Source organism: Benincasa hispida, chromosome 8, assembly GCF_009727055.1.
Source record: "Benincasa hispida cultivar B227 chromosome 8, ASM972705v1, whole genome shotgun sequence".
NCBI lineage: Eukaryota > Viridiplantae > Streptophyta > Magnoliopsida > Cucurbitales > Cucurbitaceae > Benincasa > Benincasa hispida.
Genome location: NC_052356.1, coordinates 55,586,026 through 55,609,603, shown reverse-complemented (window position 1 = coordinate 55,609,603; position 23,578 = coordinate 55,586,026). Strand labels below are relative to the sequence as shown.

Genomic DNA, 23,578 nt, shown 5'->3' with positions numbered 1-23,578 from the left:
ATCTTTTAGTTTTTCAACTCTCATAAATTAATTAATCTATAACTTATCTAATTAAAACATGTTTAATTTTCAATATTCCCCTAAGCATGTTTTCTGAAAACTCCAAGCAAAGTTCTTAACTTGTTAAACACATTAACTTTGAGTGACTTCGTGAAAATATCTGCAATTTGATCTTCAACCTTCACATATTCAACTTGAACCTCCTTTCTTGAAATGTAGTCTCTGATAAAATGAAATCTTGTATCAATGTGCTTGCTACGATCATGAAACACTGTATTCTTTGCTGGATCAATTTTTGCTTTATTATCTATATGGATCACAGTCCCAACCGTCTTTAGCAAATTCCTTAACCAAATTGCATAACAAATACATAAGCTTGCAGCAACATATTATGCCTCGCAAGTAGATAATGTCACAATAGGTTGCTTCTTAAAACTCCAAGTAAATGCAGTATTACCAACAAAGAACACATATTCACTTGTACTTTTTCGATCATTAACATCTTCAGCCCAGTCACTATCATAATAACCTTGAAGCTTGAATTCTTTAGATGAAGAATAAAATAATCTATAATCAAGTGTACCTTTGAGGTAATGAAGACTTTTTCCCACTTTCAAATGAGTAATTGTAGGAGATTCCATAAATCGACTAATCAATCCAACGCTAAAAAGATTATATTGTCGTGTGCAAGTCAAATATCTCAAACTTCCAATTAAGCTTTTGAAATATAAAGGATCAACAACATCCCCTTCTTCATATTTGGGTAGTTTTATCCCAACTTCAATTGGAGTTGTGACAAGACTAGAATTGATCATCTTAAATTGCTCTAGAATTTCTCTAGCATGTCGTTCTTGAGAGATAAAAATACATTCATCTGGTTGTTTCACCTCAATACCAAGATAATATGACATCAGCCCAATATCTGTCATTTCAAATTCTTGGGTCATTGCCTTATTGAGTTCTTCAAACATACTTGCACAATTTCCTGTAAAAATTAAGTCATCCACATACAGACAACCAACAAAATATCTCCATGATCATTAGTCTTAATATATAGAGAATGTTCATAAGGACATCTCAAATACCTATTGTCAAGGAAATATATGTTGATTCTACTATTCCACATTCAAGGCACTTGTTTCAATCTATACAATACCTTCTTTAATTTCAAGACTTTATCTTCTTAACCTTTCAGGACATAGCCAAGATTTTGTTCTAAGTATACTTCTTCTTCCAAATATCCATTCAAGAATGTTGATTTAACATCCATTTGAAAGATCTTCCATTTATTTTGAACCCAAACTTGAGCCCAAGCTTGGTGGAGAAAACGTCACCATTGGAGGAATCAAGATTCAGCTTGAGCCCGTGGAATAGGAAAAAATCAGGGTGCACCCATCTTTTGTGTAACCTGGTTAACACCTAATAGAAATGTGTCACATGTAATTTTTAGTATATATATATATATATATATATATATATAGATAATTCATGTGTAAAGGAGGGGAACATGAGATTAGTGAAGTCTAGGCTACACCTAATCATTGTTCCATGAAATAAACATGATTTGGTGTGTGTATGTTGTGTTTTTATATATGTGTGCGACTTTACTTAAAGTTATTGTAAAGGGAAAATTCAATTTACATGTGTTAATGTGGGTAAGATCCCTAATATATATTTGTTTCAATGGAATCTTAGTACCTATGCATGTGTTTGTATTCTAACATACGTTTACCCCACTGAAAACGTAATATGAAAAGTGGGTTTCATTTGATTACGTTTGATGTTGTTTATAGGTATTCCGTATCGTAATGAGATATAGAGCCCAATTCTAAGTCTATAATCAAAACTCGCAATCTGATTAAGTAAGGTGCTCAATTTGATTACACGAGAATATTATTACCATTACCGATACCGTTATTGACAATTGAAAAATTACGAAAATGAAACAATTACTGTGATCGTTTTCATTACCATTGACCATAAACGGTGATGATAACGGTAAAAGAAAAGAAGAAAGATTATGTCTGCAAAATATTTAAGTAAACATGATCAAAAGCAGTCTAATAATTATATTTGCGATTGAGGCCCACTATGATTGATCCATCAAATGGAATCTCATTAAAATTTCACCACTTTTCATTACCAATTGGTAAACTGATGGAGTAAACTAACACGCATCGGGGAAAATCAGAATCAATAACACTCTAATTACACTTAATTTGAGTTTAAAACATGCTTTAGAAAAAAAACTATTTCACAAGAGGGCTTGCTAAACACAATACCTTTGATGAATCTTCTTTAAAACCAACTGAGTTTCACGAAAAGATGCTTCAATATTCAAGTAGACTACTATAAAGATCTTCTCAACTATTCTCTTGCAAGGATTGTGTAGTGGAAACACTAAATTAAGCTGGTGCTTGATAAAACTGGAGAGGGTTATGAGGGTTTCAAATTCTGCATAATTTTTGTTGAAATTCTGAATGCATGGCTAATCATTTAGCCTAACACTCCAATTTATAAAGCTTTTAACATACAATCTTAGAGTTTGCATGAAGGCCAACTCCTTCTTCATGAAATTAATGGAGATTGAGTGAAATTGGATGAAAAAGGTGCTTGCACCTTTAGTGGAGATTTCCAACTCTTGGAATTTCCCTTTGTTTTTCAAATTGAATTTTCAAAATTGATTTGTAAAATCAATTTAATAAATAAACTGATTTATTTGTTTATTAGTTTTATAATAAAAAAAAATAGTACAATTAATTGATTTTTAGATAAAACTAATTAATTAAACATTTTAATTAATCTTGTTAATTTAATCGATTCTCTAATTTTGTTTAATTTCGATAAAATTAAACATTTCAATTGTATCAAATACAATTAATAGAAACCCTAATTGAATTTGAACATTTCAAATTCTAAACTCTAATTTCAAATCTCATCAAGATTACTGAATTTACTAATCCAAATTACGAGTTAGTAGAGGGACCTTATGGACCTACAGATCATGAGCTCCAATGATTTGCAATTAATCGGTTAAACTCTTTAAACCGAATTATCATTATTCGTTAACTACACTATAGCTCGATAGTTGCACTCTCCTCACTGTAGATATATTTCTGTCCATTTTAACCATAATCAGTTAGTCATTCCTTCACAGATTGTTCGTATTTACAGTTGGGTCAAAGATTACCATTTTACCCCTATAAATACATCTTGCTCCTTAAGCTTCCACTGATCCTCCATTGAACAATTGATTTATAGTCCAACTTAAAAATCATAACCCCCTCTATCATGAGAGGGTGGGGCCTCGTTGTCCAAGACTAAGCATCAGAACTTAAGAGAACAACCTATCTGTTAACCCTAAGTTGGGTAGGAGTGAATTCCATATTGCAAAGCTATGTCCTAGCTATCTATCTGGTCTAATCCCCAAAATTGGAGGCTTATTGAGTAGTACTATTGAATTACTCTCATTTATACAGATCAAATAAACAGGAGTTCATAGTTAGCTCAAGATTAAGATCGAGTTGCCCTAGGTTATTGAGTTTGAAATAGTCAGTTTTAACAATAAACGGTTGTTATAAAGAAAAATGACTATTCGAGGTCCGGTTTTATGCAAACTCATTACATAGGATGCCCCCACTCACATGTCTCCACATGAATGATTTTTGGGTCGCATCATTTGTATCAGTATATAAAATAGGTTACATCCAATAGTGTCACCAGGATGAGGTACCCAATCTCACCCATATACTTATAGACTGTTTTTGGTTATATACTAAAACTTGATCCTCTATTATGTCGCCCATAAAGTTAAAGTATTCATTTTATAGCCATGGATTTGTTTATTGGATTTTCATAAAAGAATGCAATATGAACAACAATTTATTGAATAAAATACTGGACAATGTTTTTATTGATAAAAAAAATATATTAACAATATTTACGAACTATGAGTTTAAGACATTCCCAACATAAGTGTAGCCCAATTTCTATGGAAAGTCTTTAATGATAGCTTTAATTGATGTGTAGTAATTAACTAAAGTTAGTATGAATGTGATCCATAAAATTTTAAAAAAAAAAAAAAAAAAAAAACTTTCTTGTTTAGGTATTTACTAAGAGGGTTTTTTTTTTTTTTTTCTTTTTGCAATATGTAAGGTTGAGGATCAAAGCCCCATACCTCGAAGTTGATAGTAAAAGTTCATGTTTAAGTTATACTCTTGTTGTCATTCATTGAGAGGTGTTAGGATAATACATGGAGGTGGTTTTTCAAAGGGAAAAAAATATCTTTTTGGTTTTAGAGTTTTCAAAAATAAGTGTGTTAGTTTCTAATATTTTAAATTGGTCATTTTAGTCTTCAAGAATAGATTTATAAGGTCTCTCAACTAATAAATATAACAAATTGTAAACATAAAGTTGATTAAATATATAATGTGGCAATGTAACTTGAAAAAAAATACATATAACTTTTTATTCTTTGCCACTTCTTACTCTTCTCTTTCTTCCTCCTGTCTCTTCCCTCTCTTGTCCTATCTCTTCCATTTCCATCTTCTCTCTTTGAATTGCATGTACTTCTTCTTTAATGCCTCTTAGAAATAATTACACTAAATTTTGTATGAGATTTTTAATTTGTTGAGATATTTAGATCTTAGTTTATGTATTACCTATATATTTAGGTTATAATTAGGAAATTTGGTTATCGTCCTTTCTATAAATTTCCTATGTAAATCTCAAGTTAATATAAAAAATATTCATTCAAATATTATTTCCACATGGTATAAGAGCCCAAGTTCTAAGGTTTATAATTTTAAACCTCCTCTATCCAATCTTTACCTCCGTTGATCCACCGTCAATGGAGGCAGATCCATCTACAATTAATAGTCCAAGTCTGTTTCTACTTTGCTTCTGTCAAGCCGTTGCTTAACCCAGCCACACGTCTCTACCTCTGTTGTCGTTGAAATCCCCCCCTTGCCATCACCGAATCTACCACAAAACAAACCCTTCGACATCTAGATCCAACTCCACTTTGCTACCCAGGTCCGACCCACTATCTGGATCCCTACCGGCATCATCCAATTTCTCTCTACTCTATTCGCGTCGCCCAGCTTTGCATAGATCCATCACCAGATTTACTTCTGCTCTGTTGCATGCACAGCCCATGTTGCCTGATGTCTGACCCATGCCCAATCTCGCCCGTCGCTTAGCCATCTCCATTTACTCCATCATGGAGGGTTTCAAAAGTCCTTGGTTCATTTAATTCAAATCGGTTTGGTTCTGTGTAATCGGTTCAATTTTGATTTGATTTGTTTGATCCAATTCTTTATATAAAAAAAAAACATAGTTCATTTTGATTTGGTTTGGTTCAGTCAAGCCTAGTTTTGGTTTGACTTTGTTAATGGATTTCAACTCTGTTTTGTTCCACTTTCGAATCTAACATCGATAGATCTCTGTTTTCAGCTCAGAAGTTTGTGGGTTTTATTTGTTCGTGAGTTCCTGTTTGCAGCTCAGAAGTTCTCTGTGTTCTACTTCTTTATGGGTTTCTATTTCCCCCTTAGATATACTGTGTTTTGATTCAGACTTGCGCTTCAGTTTTAGTCATCCAATTGGTTCCGTTTATCCATTCACAAACTCAAATTGTCTCTATCAACTCGAGTTTGAGAGAGGAGTTGAAATTTGATTATCGTCCTTTCTAAAAATTCCCTATATAAATCTCAAGTTAATATAGAAAATATTCATTCAAATATTATTTTTACGTCATTGAAAAAAATTAGACACTATCAATTCCTCCATACGAATAAATCCATGGTCGCCGTTGTTGACTTCGCTCAACATCATCACAACCTCCTCCTCCAATGCGAACCAGCTAAGAGTCGTCATCACTGTCGACTTCGTTCAGCATCATCGTCGGTAACAGCGTAGTTCGGCTTGAAGAAATTCTCGAAAGAGGAAGAGGAAGAGGACTTATCAGAGCCGAAAGACGGTGAATCAGAGTGGGAGACATCTGGTGAGTGATTCTTCTTGGATCGGAAGAGGCGTTCAAGGCTAAATCTCTTAGGAATTTTCATGGTGAAAAGTGGAGAAGGAGGAATCGAAAATAGAGAAGGATATGAGAAATTGGAGGTGAAAGAGAAGAAAATTTGCTGATATAAATCTAGTGTGAGAATTTTTAATCCAAAAATTAAACCCACAGACCTTTTCTTGATTATGATGAAAAGTTTATCCTCCTATTAGTAATTATTTTGTTTTTAGTTTTTTTATTTTAAATTAAGTCTATTGGCATTAGTTACACCTCTAAATTTCAATTTCTTTCTTTGTTATATACTTTTTATCGATGGTTTAAAAAACTAAATCAAATTTTGAAAATAAAAAATACAACTTCCAAAAAGTTGTTTTGGTAGAATTTGGTAAAGAATTCAACCATGATGCTTAAGAAAGATGTAAATAAGAAAATGCGAATGAAATAAATTTAATTTTTAAAAATAAAAATAAAAAACCATTGATAGTCAAATGTGGCCTTAGTGTGAGAATTTTTGCACCACACTGGAGAGTTGTTTATTCTATTGAAAAAAATGGCAAAAAAGGAAAGAAGATAGAGATGAAGGAGAGAGAACAAGATAGAGAAAAAGTGGAGGAAGAAAGTGAAGAGAAGATTTAGAATCGACAAAGATTAAAAAATTTCCAAAATCATATTGGCCTATCATATATTTGGTCAACTTTATGTTTAAATTTATAATATTTATTAGCTGAAGGAAACATTTTTTTAAAAACTCAAAACTAAAAGGCCAATTTGAAATATTAATAACCAAATAGACCTATTCTTGAAAATTGGACCAATAAGGTATTTTTTTTCCTTTTCAAATTTTTACTTTACAAAATATATATATATATATATAACGAATAAGTACAATTTATGCCCATGAGACTTTATTATTGATCGGGTGTAAGCAGTGTTACACACTTTGGTGCATCGCCTGCTAATGATTATTTTGTCTTGATTTGATGCCCGCCCTGCAATTTTGTTTTATATTACCATCAAAACAGTGCACCCATTCCAAGCCTTTCTTTGTATTTTATCTCCATTTCAAATGTGCAATTATTGAACTAGAAAAAACAAACTTTTGGAAAATTTTAATGTATAGAAAAAATATCAAAGTGTTTACAAAAATAGCAAAAAATAATAATAATAATAAATATTGATAGACTTCTATGAGTTTCTATTATTGATAAATATTGATAAACTCCTATCGACATCTATCAACCTCTAACAAAGAATATTAAATTTTGTTACTTTGTGTAAATAGTTTCCTTTATTTTCTATCTTTAAAAATCCCCCTAAAGTTTTTCTCTGTTACCTATATTTTTTCTAGTTACATTCCTTTTTAATCCTAATTTGAGTTTTACTCAATAGATTTATTCAATTGAATAAGTTTTTTATTCCATTGGAAAATGACATAAAGGAAAGAAGATAGAGATGGAAGGAGAATAAGAGAGAAGAAAGTGGAGGAAGAAAGAGAAGAGAAGAGTAAGAACTAGCAAAGATTAAAAAATTTTCAAGTCGTATTGCCACGCCATATATTTGGTCAACTTTATGTTTAAATTTATAATATTTATTAGTTGAAGGAAACTTTTTTTAAAAAATTCAAGAACTAAAATGACCAATTTGAAATGTTAATAACCAAACAGACCTATTCTTAAAAACGGGACCAAAACGGTACTTTTTTCCTTTTCCAAATATTTACTTTACAATATATATATACACACATATATAACGAATAAGTACAATTTATGCCAATGAGACTTTACTATTGATCGGGTGTAAGTAGTGTTACACACTCCGGTGTATCCCAATGATTATTTAGTCTTCATTTCATGCTCGCCCTGCAATTGTGTTTTATATTACCATCAAATCAGAGCACCCATTCCAAGCCTTCCTTCTTTGTATTTTATACCCATGTCAAATGTGCAATGATTGAACTAAAAAAAAAACAAATAAACTTTTGAAAATTTTCACATATTAAAAAATATCAATGTTTACAGAAAATAGCAAAAAAAAAAAAAAAGAAACACAGATAGAAATTAATAAACTTCTATCAACGTCTATTAGTGATAGAATTTTATCAGTTTCTATCACGGATGGACACTGATATACTTCTATCATTTTTTATCATTGATAAACACCGATAGACTTCTATCAAACTCTATCAAAGAAGATTAATTTTTTTTTTATTTTGTGTAAATAGTTTCATTTATTTTTCTATTTTTGAAAATCCCCTTTAACTTTTTCTCTATTACCTATTGTTAGCTCTAAAAAAGAGCTATTATTCCTAACATAATTCGGACTCGTTAGTAGATTTTATGTGTTTATTTTCCTATTTTGTAGGTATCGAGCAACCAAGAGTTAGAATTAATCGTTTGGTGAAGAAAAGGTTAATTTGAAGCAATTTGGAGTTAATTTGAACATTCGGACTTTAAAAGAGTTGAAAAGACCAAAATATCATCAAGTTCCACCAAGAATGATAGCCATCGAGCATCATCGAGTACCATCGAGTAAAAGGCTATTAAGTAATCAAGAAAACGCAACCGATGAACGAGGATCGAGTATCGAATCATCGAGCATTGAGTAACGAATTTTTGGTAATGGACATAGCTTTGCAACGCTGATCCAAGCGTCGCAACGCTTCGAAGTTGCATCACCACCAGCGTCTCGAGACGCTTCATTCCAATGCTTGAAGGCAGAAGCATCAGCGTTGCAACTCTTCTTTAGTGTGTTGCAACGTTGGGACAATTGATGGACATGAAGCTGAGCGCGCACGTAACCAAGCATTGGACTTCTTATCTGACACTTCCCTTTCGCCGCATCAGCATTGCAACGCTATTCTAAGCGTTGCAATACTGCGTTGATCACTATATATTCCTCTTCTCAGCCCTAGGTCGAAATAGGCTGAATTTTAGGGGATAGGTCGATTCTTGGAGGCGAATGCCGAATTTTAGAGGCCAAATCGATGGAGGTTGAAGTTAATCTTCATTCTTCTTCTATTCCCTTCAATTTTCAGTATCTTTAGGTTAGTTTTTATTTTATTTTCGAATTATTAAGATGTATTGGATTGTATCTCATTGGTTTGTCTATGAATTCGATGAGGTAATCTTTTGTTTAGTTCTTAGATCAAACATTCTTTGTATTTTGATGAGTTTTATGTTCAATCTTTGTGCTTTAATTCAGAATTATGTTTTTTCTTGAATCTTTTTTAATTTAGACTTGCTTTTATATGTTGGATTAACGCCCCTATCATGATCGCATGTCTTAGCTAGTTAAATTTAAGCTCGCACGTATCCTTGTAATCGTCTATGCTTTGAATTTACCCTTGTAGCACAGATTAGATGAGCATGCTTAGGTTTTTAGGCTGTCCATGAATCTTTGCATCGTACGTTTAATCTATATTTAAAGAATAAATTGATTATTTGAACATGGTTGTCCTGACACTTAATCAACATAGTTAATCCTGAATCTTAATACATGTGTTTCTAGTTTTTTGTGGTCGTTGAGGACCCAATTGCATCTAGGAGCATGTAGGTTAGTTAGGGCACAACTTTTCAATCTTAATTAAAAATTAGGACACTTTATTGGTTCGGATTAGTTTATTTTCGGGCTTATAGAGATTAGTTAATTCACATCGATTAAGCAGCTATGCGTGTATAATTCGAATATATGATATGTTGGCTGAAAACAATGATTTAATTTACATTGAATGGCTACTTGATCCGAGAACTAAATGAATCCATCACCATTTTGTATATCCATTGCACTTTATTTCAATTTTATGATTTTATCTCTTCCATATCAAAACCCCCCATTTATCGCTCTAGTTAGAAAATTAACTTAACGAAACCAATCATGCTTCTTGTTGAATTTTATTTAGGAATGGATTGCTTTATTTATTTATTAAGAACGGATGAAGCTGTACATGAATTCATGCGTTAGACATGGCTCATGCATTTGCACCCATATGTCTGAGGTCATGCGTCGGAATGAAGATGTGCTAATCTAGTATGTAATGACCACGTGTTCCTATCACAAGTTTTCTTATGCTCGCGCCAAGTATAACGCAAACGCAAGTTTCTCGGGTAATCCAAGGTTGAACACAGGGACTTGTCACTCAATAATTCTTGTGAAGTAATGCGTTTGAGGTGATGAAAAGAAAAATAAAAATAAGTTTAATGGATGTACACACTATTCCTACTCCTAACTAAACAGATTGAGCAATAGAAGACTTGCAATGAGAATAATTAGAGACACAACAACCATTAACGCATAGTAATGTTTATCATCTTAAATCACCCGAGTAATCCCAGCTCATTGCACTAAAGCATCGCACACCTTTCGGTGGTCAGCTGCATGACTATATCTCTATAGTGCATGGTTACGTCGAGCATAAGATTGTGCCTATCTCTAGGAACAATGCGAACTTTGCTTTAGTGCATTCCATCTCTTATCTTCTCAGGAAGTTAGACACGGCTATTTAACTTATAGACAAGCAATGCAACATCCCATAGACAGGCGTTGCTACAACCTTTCACCAAGCAAAGAGGATTAACTCACTATACTCGCACAACGCACACCTCTCGGTAGGTTGCTTCATGCGTCCTATCTCTAGGCTACACGATTAAGCATGCGATTGTCTTTGATAAATAAACGTTGAAGATAAACTATGATAGAGATGAAAATGATGAAGAAGACGACAATGAAGGAGTAAAGATTTGCATTGATCACAAATTATCTTAATAACTTAAGCTAAAATGTAATACAACACAAAGATTAGAAGAGAAAAGAAGGACTCTGCGTCAAGGCTACCGGTGGTACCATGGTTGAATGGTGGAGATATCTCTCTCGAGCTCTATCTCTGGCGAATGCTTCGATCCTCACTCGGTCTGGGTTGTGGAGATGAAGAATTCTCACTGAAAATCTCTTTCAAGCTCTCATCTGCGATCATAAACCTCTGCCTTGAGGCAGAAATTTGGATGTCTTAAAATGAAGGTCCCAAGGGCTATTTATAAAGTTTGGACGCCGACAGCTATAATGATGACGGTATGGCTCACTGCTACTTTTGTCGCGGTATGGACATTGTCACATCGCCTTATCTTGTTGATACTCCCAAAGTATGCGTCCGAGCTTAATTTAGCTGAAGTTATCAACGCGTTCTACCCATCTTGCGATCTTCTATTATGGCTATCACTCCGTGGCCGCAATCTCCATTTGGTCACCGCAATTCCCATGCATTAGACTCATGTGATTACCACAACTTCCATGCATTGGACACATGTCATTACCGTCTGCGATTGCTTAGCTCATGCGTTTGTTTTTACGATCACCTGGCTTCAGCGCATGCATTTCTCTTCGATAGCTACAAAAATAGACACTTTGGCATGGAGTAACGCATAATATTGGGATCAGTGAGGATTTAGGTGCTAATTAACGCAAAACTCAATTTTTTTTCAAATTCTAATTATTATCATCGTGTTTTCTACTTATTAGCCCTCATGATTCTAAATAAAAGACTTATAATAACTGGCATTTCTACCAGTTATCACTTCTCTGCGGATCAACTCGAACTTACCACTGTTACTACGTCTTTGTAGTAATAGAAGTAGTTCGGTATTATAAATTTTCTTTTGACCAAACTCAAAGCTTATTAAGGACATAGGTTTCGAGCCTATCAAAAATGACACCGTTACCGGGGAAGCCATTGAAGTTTCATTAGTTAAATTTCTAGTTAGAGTATTCTTTTGCTTTTGATTTGTTTTCCTTTTTGTGTCAGTATTTTAAGCATGAACGGATACCATCAACAAGGATGGGAACAATCGAGTGGGGCATCTCGGCTAAGTGACGAGGTTCGTGACCTTCGAGGTCAACTTGCTAAGTTAACTTCTTTGGTTAGTCAGTTTGTTACAGGTAAGCATGTAGGATTGATCACCTTAAGCAAGCATACCCAAATTTGCAGCAGAGCCCTATGCCACAAGATTACTCTATGGAAGAGTATCCGAGTTACATGGATGATTATTTTCATCTGTCCCAATTGGAGGAGTCCTATGGCTATGGAGACCTAGGATGGGACCAGTTCCACTATGATTCACCCCCTGCCACATCCGACATGACGATGCATGCTCATACCACCGGCTCAGGTATGCCATTAAAAGATGTGATTAGACAAATGACTATTAAATATATTATTTTTAGCCAGAAGATCCGCGACCTCCGAGAGAGATTTAGTCTTTAGACTGAGGTTGGAATTGATCTTCAAGGTTTGAGAGACTCAGTCACTCAATCTTCTAATTCATTTGAGAGAGGATGCGAACCCTGTCACATACATCTTATGACATCACTGAGGCGTGCAGTGATGAGGTAATCTATGTTAACATTGAGGATGAGTTGGAGGATAGCATGTCAGGTTTAGAACAGGTTTGTGAAGACTATGGAGAATCTGAGCCTAAACCCGTCAATTTTCAGGTGATAGAGTTAGAGGTTGAAAAACCTCGCTCTGTTCTGCTGTCTAGTATATCGTATATTTTTTTAGTTTTTTTTTCTTGTTCTCAAGAGTCTTTATTTTCTGTTGAGTCAGTCCTTAAGTCTTTTGATTCTTTCTTTTTACCTTTTTTGTCTAATATAAAAAATCCAAAATTCGACCTGCCGGTTCTCTTCAAAAGATGAAGAGCCTTATAGTCTTACCAGACTATATCGACTCATCCAAGAAAGGACCAGAGAAATACGAGAATTTCTTTGTGCCTTGATAAGGGATATGTCATATCGAGCAATTGACGTTAAAAATTTGCCCTTCCTAGAGGGAGCCACATGAAAAAAAATTTATTGCTTTTTTTATTTGTTTTCTAGATTAGGTTTCTTTTTGTTCTTGTTTTGTAGGGACGACCTAAGAGAGGAGAGCATCTTTTTGGAAGGCGAGCCCGACCACTACCATCCTATGCGCGACATCGATTTCAGGGAAGGTTTTCTATTCCCTTTTAAACTTTATTCTTTTTTTAGCTTTACTTGAAATACATTGGGGACAACGTATATTTTTATGCTGGGAGTGGGGTACCTGTTAGGTAGTACATTATGTGCTTTGATTGCCTTGCTTACTTATTTGCCCTGTTATTATCTTGAAAGTATATGACGCACTCTTTTTGTAATGAAATTTGAATGAAAAGACGTTAGGAATGCATGATCATGATTTTTAGCCCAATTTTTTTTTTTAAAAAAAAATCTTGTCACTTGCATCTTTAAGTCATTATTTAGCAAAATTAAAGTCTTACATGCTTAGAATTGGGTTATCTAGTTTGTATTTTTGTTGTCACCCCGAAAGGTCCATCTTTGACTTAGGAGTAACTATGCTTGTTTTAGAGCAAAACTAGACAAAGTGAATAAAATAGGGCCTACTGTGAATAAAAAAAAAGAAAAAAAGAAAAACAATTTAATTGCAATTCCAAAAAAAAAAAAAAAAAAAAAAAAAAAAAAAAAAAGTGTGTGTGTGCATGGATATAGGTGAAAAGAGCTACCTCCGCCATGTCTAGTTAGGGGCCGCCAGAAAAGACTGATAGGTTCCCGATGGTGGTGTGTGAAAGTTAGCCCTCTAGGTAAGAGAAATATCTTTTATGTTTTGTGTGTGTGAGTTTAGGCACCCTTGTCTTAGTGTTGCCCATGTTTTTGCAAGTTTGGTATGTCCAAGGTCGATAACCGAACCAGTGTAGGAGGAAAATAGGATGAGGACCTTTTAAAACTCTTACCGGCTGTTCAAGCTTAACTAGCAAGACTGTAGGCACACTCATGCATAGATAGAACAAGAATAATTTTTAAACTTGTGCTTCATTGATTGATCATAAATGATTTCATTCTTGATTATAAATTTTATTCTAACTGACTATTGAGACTGGAGTAACAACATTGCGAATTAAGCTAGTATGTTTTTAATTATTTTTCTATTTGATTGTGTGTTTCTACCTTGCTCGGGACGAGCAAGAATTATGTTAGGGGTGTTTATTAGCTCTCAAAAAGAGCTATTATTCCTAGTTTAATTCAGGCTCGTTAGTGAATTTTATGTGTTTATTTCCCTATTTTGTAGGTATCAAGCAACCAAGAGGTAGAATTAATCATTTGGTGAAGAACGGGGTTAATTTGAACCAATTTGGAGTTAATTTGAACATCTGGGCTTCAAAGGAGTTGAAAATACCAAAATGTCATCGAGTTCCACCAAGAATGATCAGCCATAATAATTATAAATAAGAGAAAAAGGAGATAATTATTCAATAATTAATAATTATAAACAAATATGATAATCAACTTATCATATTATATTTATAACCTATAATTTTAATATTGCATCATATAGAATATAAAATATAGTTCTTTTTCTCTATATTATGACATAATATAACTCATATTTATATTAAATTTAACAATTATGAATCTTATTCATAGAAAATATATTAGAATCATGTTCAAATATTTATTCCTACAATTAAACTATAATATATCAAATATATTATATCAATTATATCATATATAATTGAATTAATTTGATTACATCATATATAATTAAATTTATCTTTTATTAATTTGAACATTTCAAATTAACCCAAAAACTAATTCTCAACTAAATTCTTTTGAGCTACTAAGGGGACCTTATAGACCTGTAGCTTGAAGCTCCAATCGTACATGAGTAAATAATTAAACTCTTTAATTACTTTATCCACCATCCATTATTGTCGGACACTCCACTAAAGACGGACAGCTACACTCTTCGTACTACAAATATATTTCTGTGTCCATTGGATATAACCAATCAACAGCACGATGACCCTTCACAAATTGCTCGTAAGTACATCTTGACCAAATTACCGTTTTGCCCCTGTAGTTACATCTAACTCTTTAAGTACCACTGATCCCTCTAATGGTCAATAGATCATAGTCCCACTATGACTAAACCCCTTTTGGGCCAAGAAAAGGTGTGGCACCACATTGTTCAAGACTCGGAATCAGCTCTTAAGGGAACAATTCATCTATTTATTTCGGGGAAGGAGCGAATTTCATCTTGTCTAGCTGAGTTCCCAACTCCCCAATCAGACGAATCCCCAAAATGGTAGACTTGTTGAGTCGGTAATCTGGCCACTCTCACCCATACAAATAAAAAAACCTCCCTCATAGGCAGGAGTTCACAACTCACTCTGGATTAAGGTCATGTTACCTATGATCATCCTAGTGAAATGAAAGTATATATGATGAACGACGTTATATAACGAGACTAAGCATTTTGTGGTTCGGTCTTATACAAACTCCTTTGTATAGAATATCCCCGCTCGCATGTCTAATACATGAATGATCAGGATCAGATCATTCGTAGCACTTTATAACATTTGTAACATCTACAAAGCGGGCCATACTTCGTAGTGTCACCAAGATAAGGTACTCACCTTTATCCATATACTACAGACCATTTAGGTTATCACTTAAACATGATCTACCTATATGTCTCCACTTACATATTTAAGTTACAACGATAATCTTGGATGTTAGTTTATTGGTTTGTTGTTAATGAAAATAAAATATCATATATTTCATAGACGAAGTGAATAAAATATCATATATTATTAACCACATAAATGTTTATTTATAGAAGGTTTACAAACTATAGGACCCTACGAGATTTAGGGCATCAACCCCAACGGATCCAAGCATCGTAACGTTTCGAAGTTGCATCACCGCCAGTATCCCAATGCATCCTGACGCTTCACTCCAATGCTTGAAGGCAAAATCATCAGTGTTGCAATGCTTCTTTAGAGCGTTGCAATGCTGTGACAATTGACGGACATGCGCAACCAAGCATTGGACTAAGCATTGGACTTCTTGTCTGATGCTTCCCTCTCGCCCCATCAGCGTTGCAACGCTACTCCAAGTGTTGCAACGCTGCGTTGATCATTATATATTCCTTTTCTTAGCCATAGGTCAAAATAGGCCGAATTTTGGGGGATAAGCCAATTCTTGGAGGCGAATGCCGAATTTGGAGGCCGAAATTAATCTTCATTCTTCTTCTATTCCCTTCAATTTTCAGTATCTTTAGATTTGTTTTTATTTTATTTTTGGATTATGAACATGTATTGGAATGTATCCCATTGGTTTGTCTATGAATCGATGGGGTAATTTTTCGTCTAGTTCTTGGATCGAACGCTCTTTGTATTTTGATGAGTTTTCTATTCAATATTTGTACTTTAATTCAGAATTATGTTTTTCTTGAATCTTTTTTAATTTAGGCTTGCTTTAATGTGTTGGATTGATGCCCCTATCATGATCGCATGTCTTAGCTAGTTAAATTCAAGCTTGTACGTATCTTTGTAATCGTCCATGCTTTGAATTTACCCTTGTAGCACAGATTAGATGAACATGATTAGGTTTTTAGGTTGTCCATGAGTCTTTGCATCGCACGTTTAATCTAGATTTAAAAAAATAAATTGATTATTTGAACATGGTTGTCCTGATATTTAATCAACATAGTTTAATCTTGAATCTTAATGCATGTGTTTCTAGTTTTTTGTGGTTGTTGAGGACCCAATTACATCTAGGAACATGTAGGTTAGTTAGGGCACGACTTTCCAGTCTTAATTACGAATTAAGACGCTTGATTGGTTTGGATTAATTTATTTTAAGGCTTATAGAGATTAGTTAATTCACATCGATTAGTAGCTATGCATGCATAATTCGAATATATGATATGTTGGCTGAAAACAATGATTTAATTTACATTGAATGACTACTTGATCTGAGAACTAGATGAATCCATTACCGTTTCGTATATCCATTGTACTTTATTTCAATTTCACGCATTTATCTCTTTCACATTAAAACTCCTCATTTATCGCTCTAGTTAGAAAATTAGCTTAACAAAACCAATCGTGCTTCTCTACGGATCGACTCGAACTTACCACTGTTACTACGTCTTTGTAGTAGTAGGAGTAGTTCGGTATTATAAACTCGAAGCTTATTAACAACATAGATTTCAGACCTGTCACCTATATTTTTTTTAGTTACATTCCTTTTTAATCCTAATTTGAGTTTTATTCAATTTTAGCTTTTATATTTTTAATTGTCCAAATTTAGCCAATTGAGTTTTAAATATAGTCATTCGAGGTTAGTTTTTATCAAAATTTTAAATAACAATAATAGAAAAGTTCGAGACAATTTAGGCTTCTCCAATAAAAAATTACCATATAGCAATTTCTTCTTAAAAAAATTGAATTATTTTTTATTTTTTTAATATGTAAGAAAAATAGGATGTATGGACCAGGTGCAACCTAACTACATCTAATTAGTTGGCCATAATAATAACTTTAATGCAATAAAAGACATTTATGTCATGTGAATATGTCTACAAAGTATACATTGAAAATCATACAATAATCACATTTTATAATCCACAACCCATATAAGGCCTTATGGAATATTATTATTCCTAAGAGAAAACTTTTGAATACTGCTAATAAGATCCAACACAGATTTCCTTGGATGGTTTTTGCTATCACAATGGTGCCCTCTTTGTTATAGTAATTCAAAATCTATATATGGATATCATTATCTTCTATAGATGTTCTTTCACTACTTATAATCTTTTGAGATAAAAATTTATGAACTTTATACTTAGACTTCCCCTTTTCAAAAAGTAAGGATGATTTTTGTCAAGAAATAACTTTTGATGAAGCCTCAAATCAAAAGCTAGATTTTCCAACTGTCTTCTTTCTGGTCTTCTACATCATCTTCTCTTTTCTGTAACTACAATATAACCACACTTTAACCATGAGTTCAATCTCCTTCATATGCAACTTAACATACTCTTCAACAACATGCAAAAACAAAGAAATGTTAACAATATGTTGCCACAACTTTAATAAGAAATCTTTTACATAGTCATGATTGATTAGATGTGTTTTGAATGCATTTTCAAGTACTTAATTTAAAAATAAATCGTTTCAGAAAAAATTGGAGTGTTTGATAACCACTCAAAATAGCTTTTGAAATGTATTTTCAACCATTTTTGTCAAAAGTGTTTAAATAAAAATGAGTATCTTGAAAAACATTTTTTTCTTAAGTCAATCTAAATGGACCCTAAAACATGTGACAACTTGTATTTTGTAAATAAGTTGTATATATATTCTATATATGTATGCATGGCATCATAAAAACTCATTTAATTACATCAGTTTTACAGGTCCTATCCAGATAGAGGAAAAAAGGTTAAGCAATTCAACATAAGTGCCAAACATTACTCAAATATACCATTCCACACAGTAAAATGCTAGATATGGTGTAAAACCAACCACTGATCTCACATGGTTCAGTGTTTTTAATTTTTTTTTTCTTTTTTTCTCTTGCATCCAAAAAGAAGAAGAAAGGAGAGGAAAACAACTTCAAAAGAGATAGGAGAGAATCATAGGTGAAGAGATTCACTCTCTATTTCTAGAGCCAATTCTCTGGTCAGCCTATCAGCACGGTCGTCGTGTCCACCGGCAAACGTGTAAACTCGGTATGCGAATTGAAATGCCCTCCATAGCATCTTAGAATATGCCTTATTCGAATTTTCGGACCGGCCTCCATTTTGTGTCTTCTCTGCTGCTGCTGCTTTCAACTCTCTCTTTTCCTATATATATAAATCAACCACATAAATGAAGTTACTATTTGGCTGATCAGTTAACTTTTGATTGAGTAATAAAGTTGGGGAGGCCACCTTCAGAGCCAACTCCATGCAGCTGGAAGAAACATCCACCATTGATTCCTTGATCCGTATTAAGACACTGAAATCAAATTGAATACCATGACTCCGGAATCTCTTTGATTCTTCGTCCTTGGTTCGTTCGAGTGCATCAACTTCTCCTTTGATCTGTAGGTTCATAGCAGAGGCAAAAGCAATGGTTCATATATGACATGGTGCAACATGCTGAGGCTGATGAGATATAGTAAATTCAATCCTCAGTGCTTTAACAAATCTAAATAGGCATTTCAAATCTACCTTAGAGAAGTAACTTTCAACTCGGTCGAGAAGCTGTCCCATGGGAGAAACAAACTTCCAATTCTGTAGTTGATGAACAATTGCATCTAACTTTAAATATAAAGCTGTTGCGATTCTCATAGTTTCCAACTTTTTTGTAGGAAATCCTTCAAATCTTGCTAGTACCTTCAATAATGAGAAAGTGCAGCCTATTCTTTTGAATAACAGTTTGAAACCAATGATCAGAAACTTGGAAATGGCAGAATTTGTACAAACCTGTGATTCATCAGTTAAATTCTCTAGTACTGATTCCACTTGCTTATGGAAAATGAGTACGTCGTTCATGTCTGATGACTGGAAAGATGAAATGGAAGATTTAAGCTCTGTGATTGATTTTGCGTGTTTTTTAACGTCATCTTCAATTTGCTGAAAGTATGCTGATCTGAAACAACCCCAAAAGAAACAACATTTATGTGGATGCTTCATATTGCAGTCCTCTGTTTCTTTAAGATGTTAATTCTACTATTACATTTGTTGTGCACTTTACAAAAGAGAAGCTTATACCTTTTTGTCATCTCTGCCAATGCGTCAGCCATTCCTTGTTTTCCTCCGGTACTGCTCCCGACGCTGCCTTTTCTTCCGTTAGCCGATTTAAGATTTTGGTTGGATCCCTCCACCTTCCCTTTGAGTGTCCGGTAAAGATTTCCCAATTGATGAGATCTCTTCAGTTTAGTAGAGGTCTTCTTGGGGCGCAAGGATCGAAGTGCACCACCTGGAGGAGGTGGTGGTGGAGCAAAGCCATTGCCTTGGGCCATTGGAGGAGGGGGTGCTGGAGCTGCACCCCCGTTCGAGGGTGCCATTGGTGGAGGTGGCGGTATGCCTGCTCTCACCGTTGTTCCAGTAACGTTTGATGGTGGTGGTGGTGGTGGTGGTACGCCAACTTTGATCACCGTTTCGATTACCTTTAACAATTGTGGGGGTGGAGGAGGCGCAACAGGCGCTGCTGCTGCAGCAGGCTGTTCTTTCATCTGAGGCAAAGGTGGTGGAGGAGGTGGCTGTGAAAGTTGTTGAGCCAATGCTGCATTTTGTTGCATCATTGGTGGTGGTGATGGTGGAGCAGGTGGCTGTGGAATTTGTTGAGCCAATACTTCATTTTGTTGAATCATTGGTGGTGGTGGAGGAGGAGGTGGCTGTGAAAGTGCTAATACTTCATTTTGTTGCATCATTGGTGGTGGTGGAGGAGGTGGCNAATACTTCATTTTGTTGCATCATTGGTGGTGGTGGAGGAGGTGGCTGTGAAAGTGCTAATACTTCATTTTGTTGCATCATTGGTGGTGGTGGAGGTGGCTGTGAAAGTGCTAATACTTCATTTCGTTGCATCATTGGTGGTGGTGGAGGAGGAGGTGGCTGTGAAAGTGCTAATACTTCATTTTGTTGCATCATTGGTGGCGGTAGTGGAGGAGGTGGCTGTGAAAGTTGTTGAGCGAATACTGCACTTTGTTGCATCATTGGTGGTGGTGGAGGTGGTGGAGGTGGAGGAAATGCTGGTGGTGTTGGCAGTTGCAGGATGACTACAGAGGGTTGCGGAGCACGTGCAGGCGGTGCCAGGGGAGGGGGAGCCACCACGGGTAGAGGCGGTAATGGCTTTGATACAACATTTGGTAATTCCGATGCAGGCACTTCTTGAACAGTTGCAGCAACTTGGGAAACAAAATCATCAGTTCTCTCAGCAATATCCTTTTGGCTGTTTGCTCTGCTCAAATTCAACTTCTCTTCTTTGATATCACTCACTTCAAGTTCTTCATTTCCATCTGCCTCTTGGCTAGCTTCCCAGCTCAAATCCTTCTCTTCTTTAACATCACACACTTCCATTTCTTCATTTGCATCAGCAGCATCAGTGTTTACAGAGGTGAGCTTGTCATCTACATCCATCATTGATTCCTCAACGATCGCCACTGCGGTCGGGGCGGGGCAGACATTAACTCCACAGTGAGACAACCTAGGAAGCAAAAGGTGCTTCACATCAATGGGGTTCAGTTTTTCCACTGCTTGAACTCTAAGAGACCACAATAGGGGAGAACTACAAGAGACTTTCTCCTTTTCAGATGATTTTCTTTCACTGTTGCGAAAGTTTGTAAGAACGGATGTCGGAGTTTCCGGAGAAGAGCAACAAGAGCTATTGGTTTCAGAGCAGGAATCCGTCGAGCTCGAGCTCTTACCGAAGGAACTAGTTCTTGAATAAGAGGAGTCCTTTGAATTAACAAATTCGTCCATCACATCAAACCTTTCGTTGGCCATACTAACGATGCAATCAATAATAGCCAACACAGATTCAACTACATAAAGGAAATGTTTTCATCAATTATGAACCTGATATTCTCTACAAAAAGAAATTCTATAAAACTTGAAAACTGACCAATTTCTTTGAAGCTGGCGTTTTCCTGATATGATGACAAATTATATTTCGATTTGTCCCTCCATTCATGGTTCAGCATCCACGATTCACCAATTGATTTCAGTGCAGTGCAGAAATGGGCAAGATTCTAATTACATGAGTTTGCAAAGCACACAACATTATTTTCCTCTAACTTTCTAACAAAACAGTATCACATAAATTCAAGACCTCAATCCAGACATACCTGTTCGATACATGTCATCTTCATTTCGGAATATTGGATAACCGAAATGATTTCGGGATAAAGCTTTTGAAGATCTTCCATCGTTCCCACCACCAGCTGCCAGAACCCATCATAAATCAAGATATCTTAAACACATAATGATAATAATAATAATTAAAAAAAAAGCAATCTTTAACAAACCAAACAACTACAAGAAACATCCATAACAGAAAATGTATAGTTCTTGATGCCTTAGCCATTAAGCAGCTGGAAAATTCACATTTCTTTAATATTTGGTCAGGTATAAGAAATTTGAACGAGTATATGATCAAAAAGTAAATTTGAGTATCATTAGAAATAGAAAAACAGGATAAGAATTGAAGAAAAGGTACCTCATTTATAGAAGCAGAGCGTTCTAAAGGAGGTAAATCAATGATATCTCTGAGAATCACGATTTTCTTCCGCAGTTCCATCATTTGAACAAAATTATCTTTGCATCTTGAAGACTTCTTACTTCTAGCAGCTTTGGATGGCTTTGGCTTCTTAGTGTATGACTTGGAGAACACGTAAGAAGAGCTTTTCATTGTCTACAACAGCAAAAAACATAAGCCAAGTCAAAGGTTTATTTTATTTTGTTGGTTCTTCTTTTAATCAAGGACATGTTTTTTGGCTGTTCTGTTTGATCTCATGTTTTGAAAAAACAAGGGATTGAAAGTCCCAAAAGAGAAGAAACAACCAGATGATGAAAACCCCCAAATTCTACAAGAATCAATTTTTCTAGGAAACCAAACCAAACCTAACAAAACCCCCCCATTCCATCCAGCCCCAAGTCTTCGCGTTTGCTCGATCACACCATAAAATCTGAGGGTGCATAAAATTATTGAAACAATACAAGAAAAGATCAAAGGAAAGAAAATGGAAAAAAGCTTTGACCTTTTTTAAGCAAACCCACTTCCCCAAAGGACAGATGGAAAAGGGAAGAGAAGAATGAGTCTGGAAATGGGATTATTAAGCATTAGAAGATTAATCATTACAGAGATTGAGAACAGAGACAGAGGCAAAAATAGAAAACTAAAAGGCTATGGTTTTGAGAAATATTATAGATATAGATATATATATATATATGAAAAAAGATAGAACAAACCTCGAGTCCATAAGCCTTCTTACGAAACAACAAAGGGCCTAAACCACACCAGCCACCGGTAGCCATGAAATGTGACCAAAACAAGCCTTAAAAAGGCTTGAATGGCACAGAAAAAAATTGAAACTAACGCAGATGAAATAGTGGGGTTAGGGGGATTTTTTCAATTTTTTTACAGAAAAATTGTGTCTTTTTTATTTCTCTGGTCAGCGATGTTGAAGGTTTCTCAAGGGGAAAATGAAAACCAACCATTCACAAAAGTTATTTACAAAAAAATTAGATAAATATATATATATATACAGAACAAAACGAAAAAAACATATATTCTAAGGTTTTTTTCTTTTTGAAACACAACACAAAGGGAAATATACAAAATCGAATTGGAAGGAAGGAGCTTTTGGGTTAGGATTGATGGAAGATCCTAAAGAAGAAGAAGAAGAAGAAGAAGAAAAAAAGAAAAAAAAAAAGAAAAAGAACCAAATGGAATTTACTGCATTGGAACTTTCTCTATAAAGAGACAAGCCAAGAAAGAGGAAGAAAGAGAGTGGGGATTTTAAGGAGGGGCGCCAAATCTTTCGTACAAAAAAGCTAAAAATTAGTTTTTTTATGTTTTTTTTTTTGGGTAATTAATTATCTTTGTTTATTGAAAGTGGCATTACGGACGGATAGCCAATCCATGATTCCTAAATTACGGGAACTCGATGTCTCCTATAAATGTTGGTTTGGTTTGACAGCCAATTCATAACAGTAAACTGATTTTCCAAACATTTTGGCTGAGATATTGGTGTTGTTATTTAACAGAT

General features: G+C 34.6%; 2 protein-coding genes across 3 annotated transcripts; both read right to left on the bottom strand.

Annotated features, from left to right (window-relative positions):
- Positions 1–389: 389 nt before the first annotated feature.
- On the bottom strand, positions 390–947 carry LOC120084144 (uncharacterized mitochondrial protein AtMg00810-like). Its single transcript, XM_039040044.1, has one exon. It carries the CDS (start codon positions 945–947, stop codon positions 390–392), a length of 558 nt encoding a protein of 185 aa, XP_038895972.1.
- Positions 948–18,253: 17,306 nt separating this feature from the next.
- On the bottom strand, positions 18,254–23,240 carry LOC120083611 (uncharacterized protein At4g04980-like). 2 transcript variants are annotated; one of them, XM_039039433.1, is made up of 11 exons: positions 22,779–23,240; positions 22,568–22,627; positions 22,027–22,221; positions 21,656–21,751; positions 21,433–21,559; positions 20,276–21,352; positions 19,581–20,229; positions 19,293–19,458; positions 19,038–19,202; positions 18,756–18,908; positions 18,254–18,668 (listed from the first exon to the last, which is right to left on the bottom strand). In XM_039039433.1, exons 1-11 carry the CDS (start codon positions 22,842–22,844, stop codon positions 18,459–18,461), a joined length of 2,964 nt encoding a protein of 987 aa, XP_038895361.1. In that variant the 5' UTR covers positions 22,845–23,240; the 3' UTR covers positions 18,254–18,458. The 2 variants fall into 2 exon arrangements, with proteins under 2 accessions (XP_038895361.1, XP_038895362.1); XM_039039434.1 differs by lacking the exon at positions 22,568–22,627.
- Positions 23,241–23,578: the final 338 nt, after the last annotated feature.

Coding starts and splice junctions, on each gene's coding strand:
- LOC120083611 (XM_039039433.1), bottom strand. CDS start 22,844: ATGGCTACCGGTGGCTGGTGTGGTTTAGGCCCTTTGTTGTTTCGTAAG. Junction 21,752..22,026: donor GCTCTGCTTCTATAAATGAG/GTACCTTTTCTT, acceptor GGGTTCTGGCAG/CTGGTGGTGGGAACGATGGA. Junction 19,203..19,292: donor ATTTAACTGATGAATCACAG/GTTTGTACAAAT, acceptor TCATTATTGAAG/GTACTAGCAAGATTTGAAGG.
- LOC120084144 (XM_039040044.1), bottom strand. CDS start 947: ATGACCCAAGAATTTGAAATGACAGATATTGGGCTGATGTCATATTAT.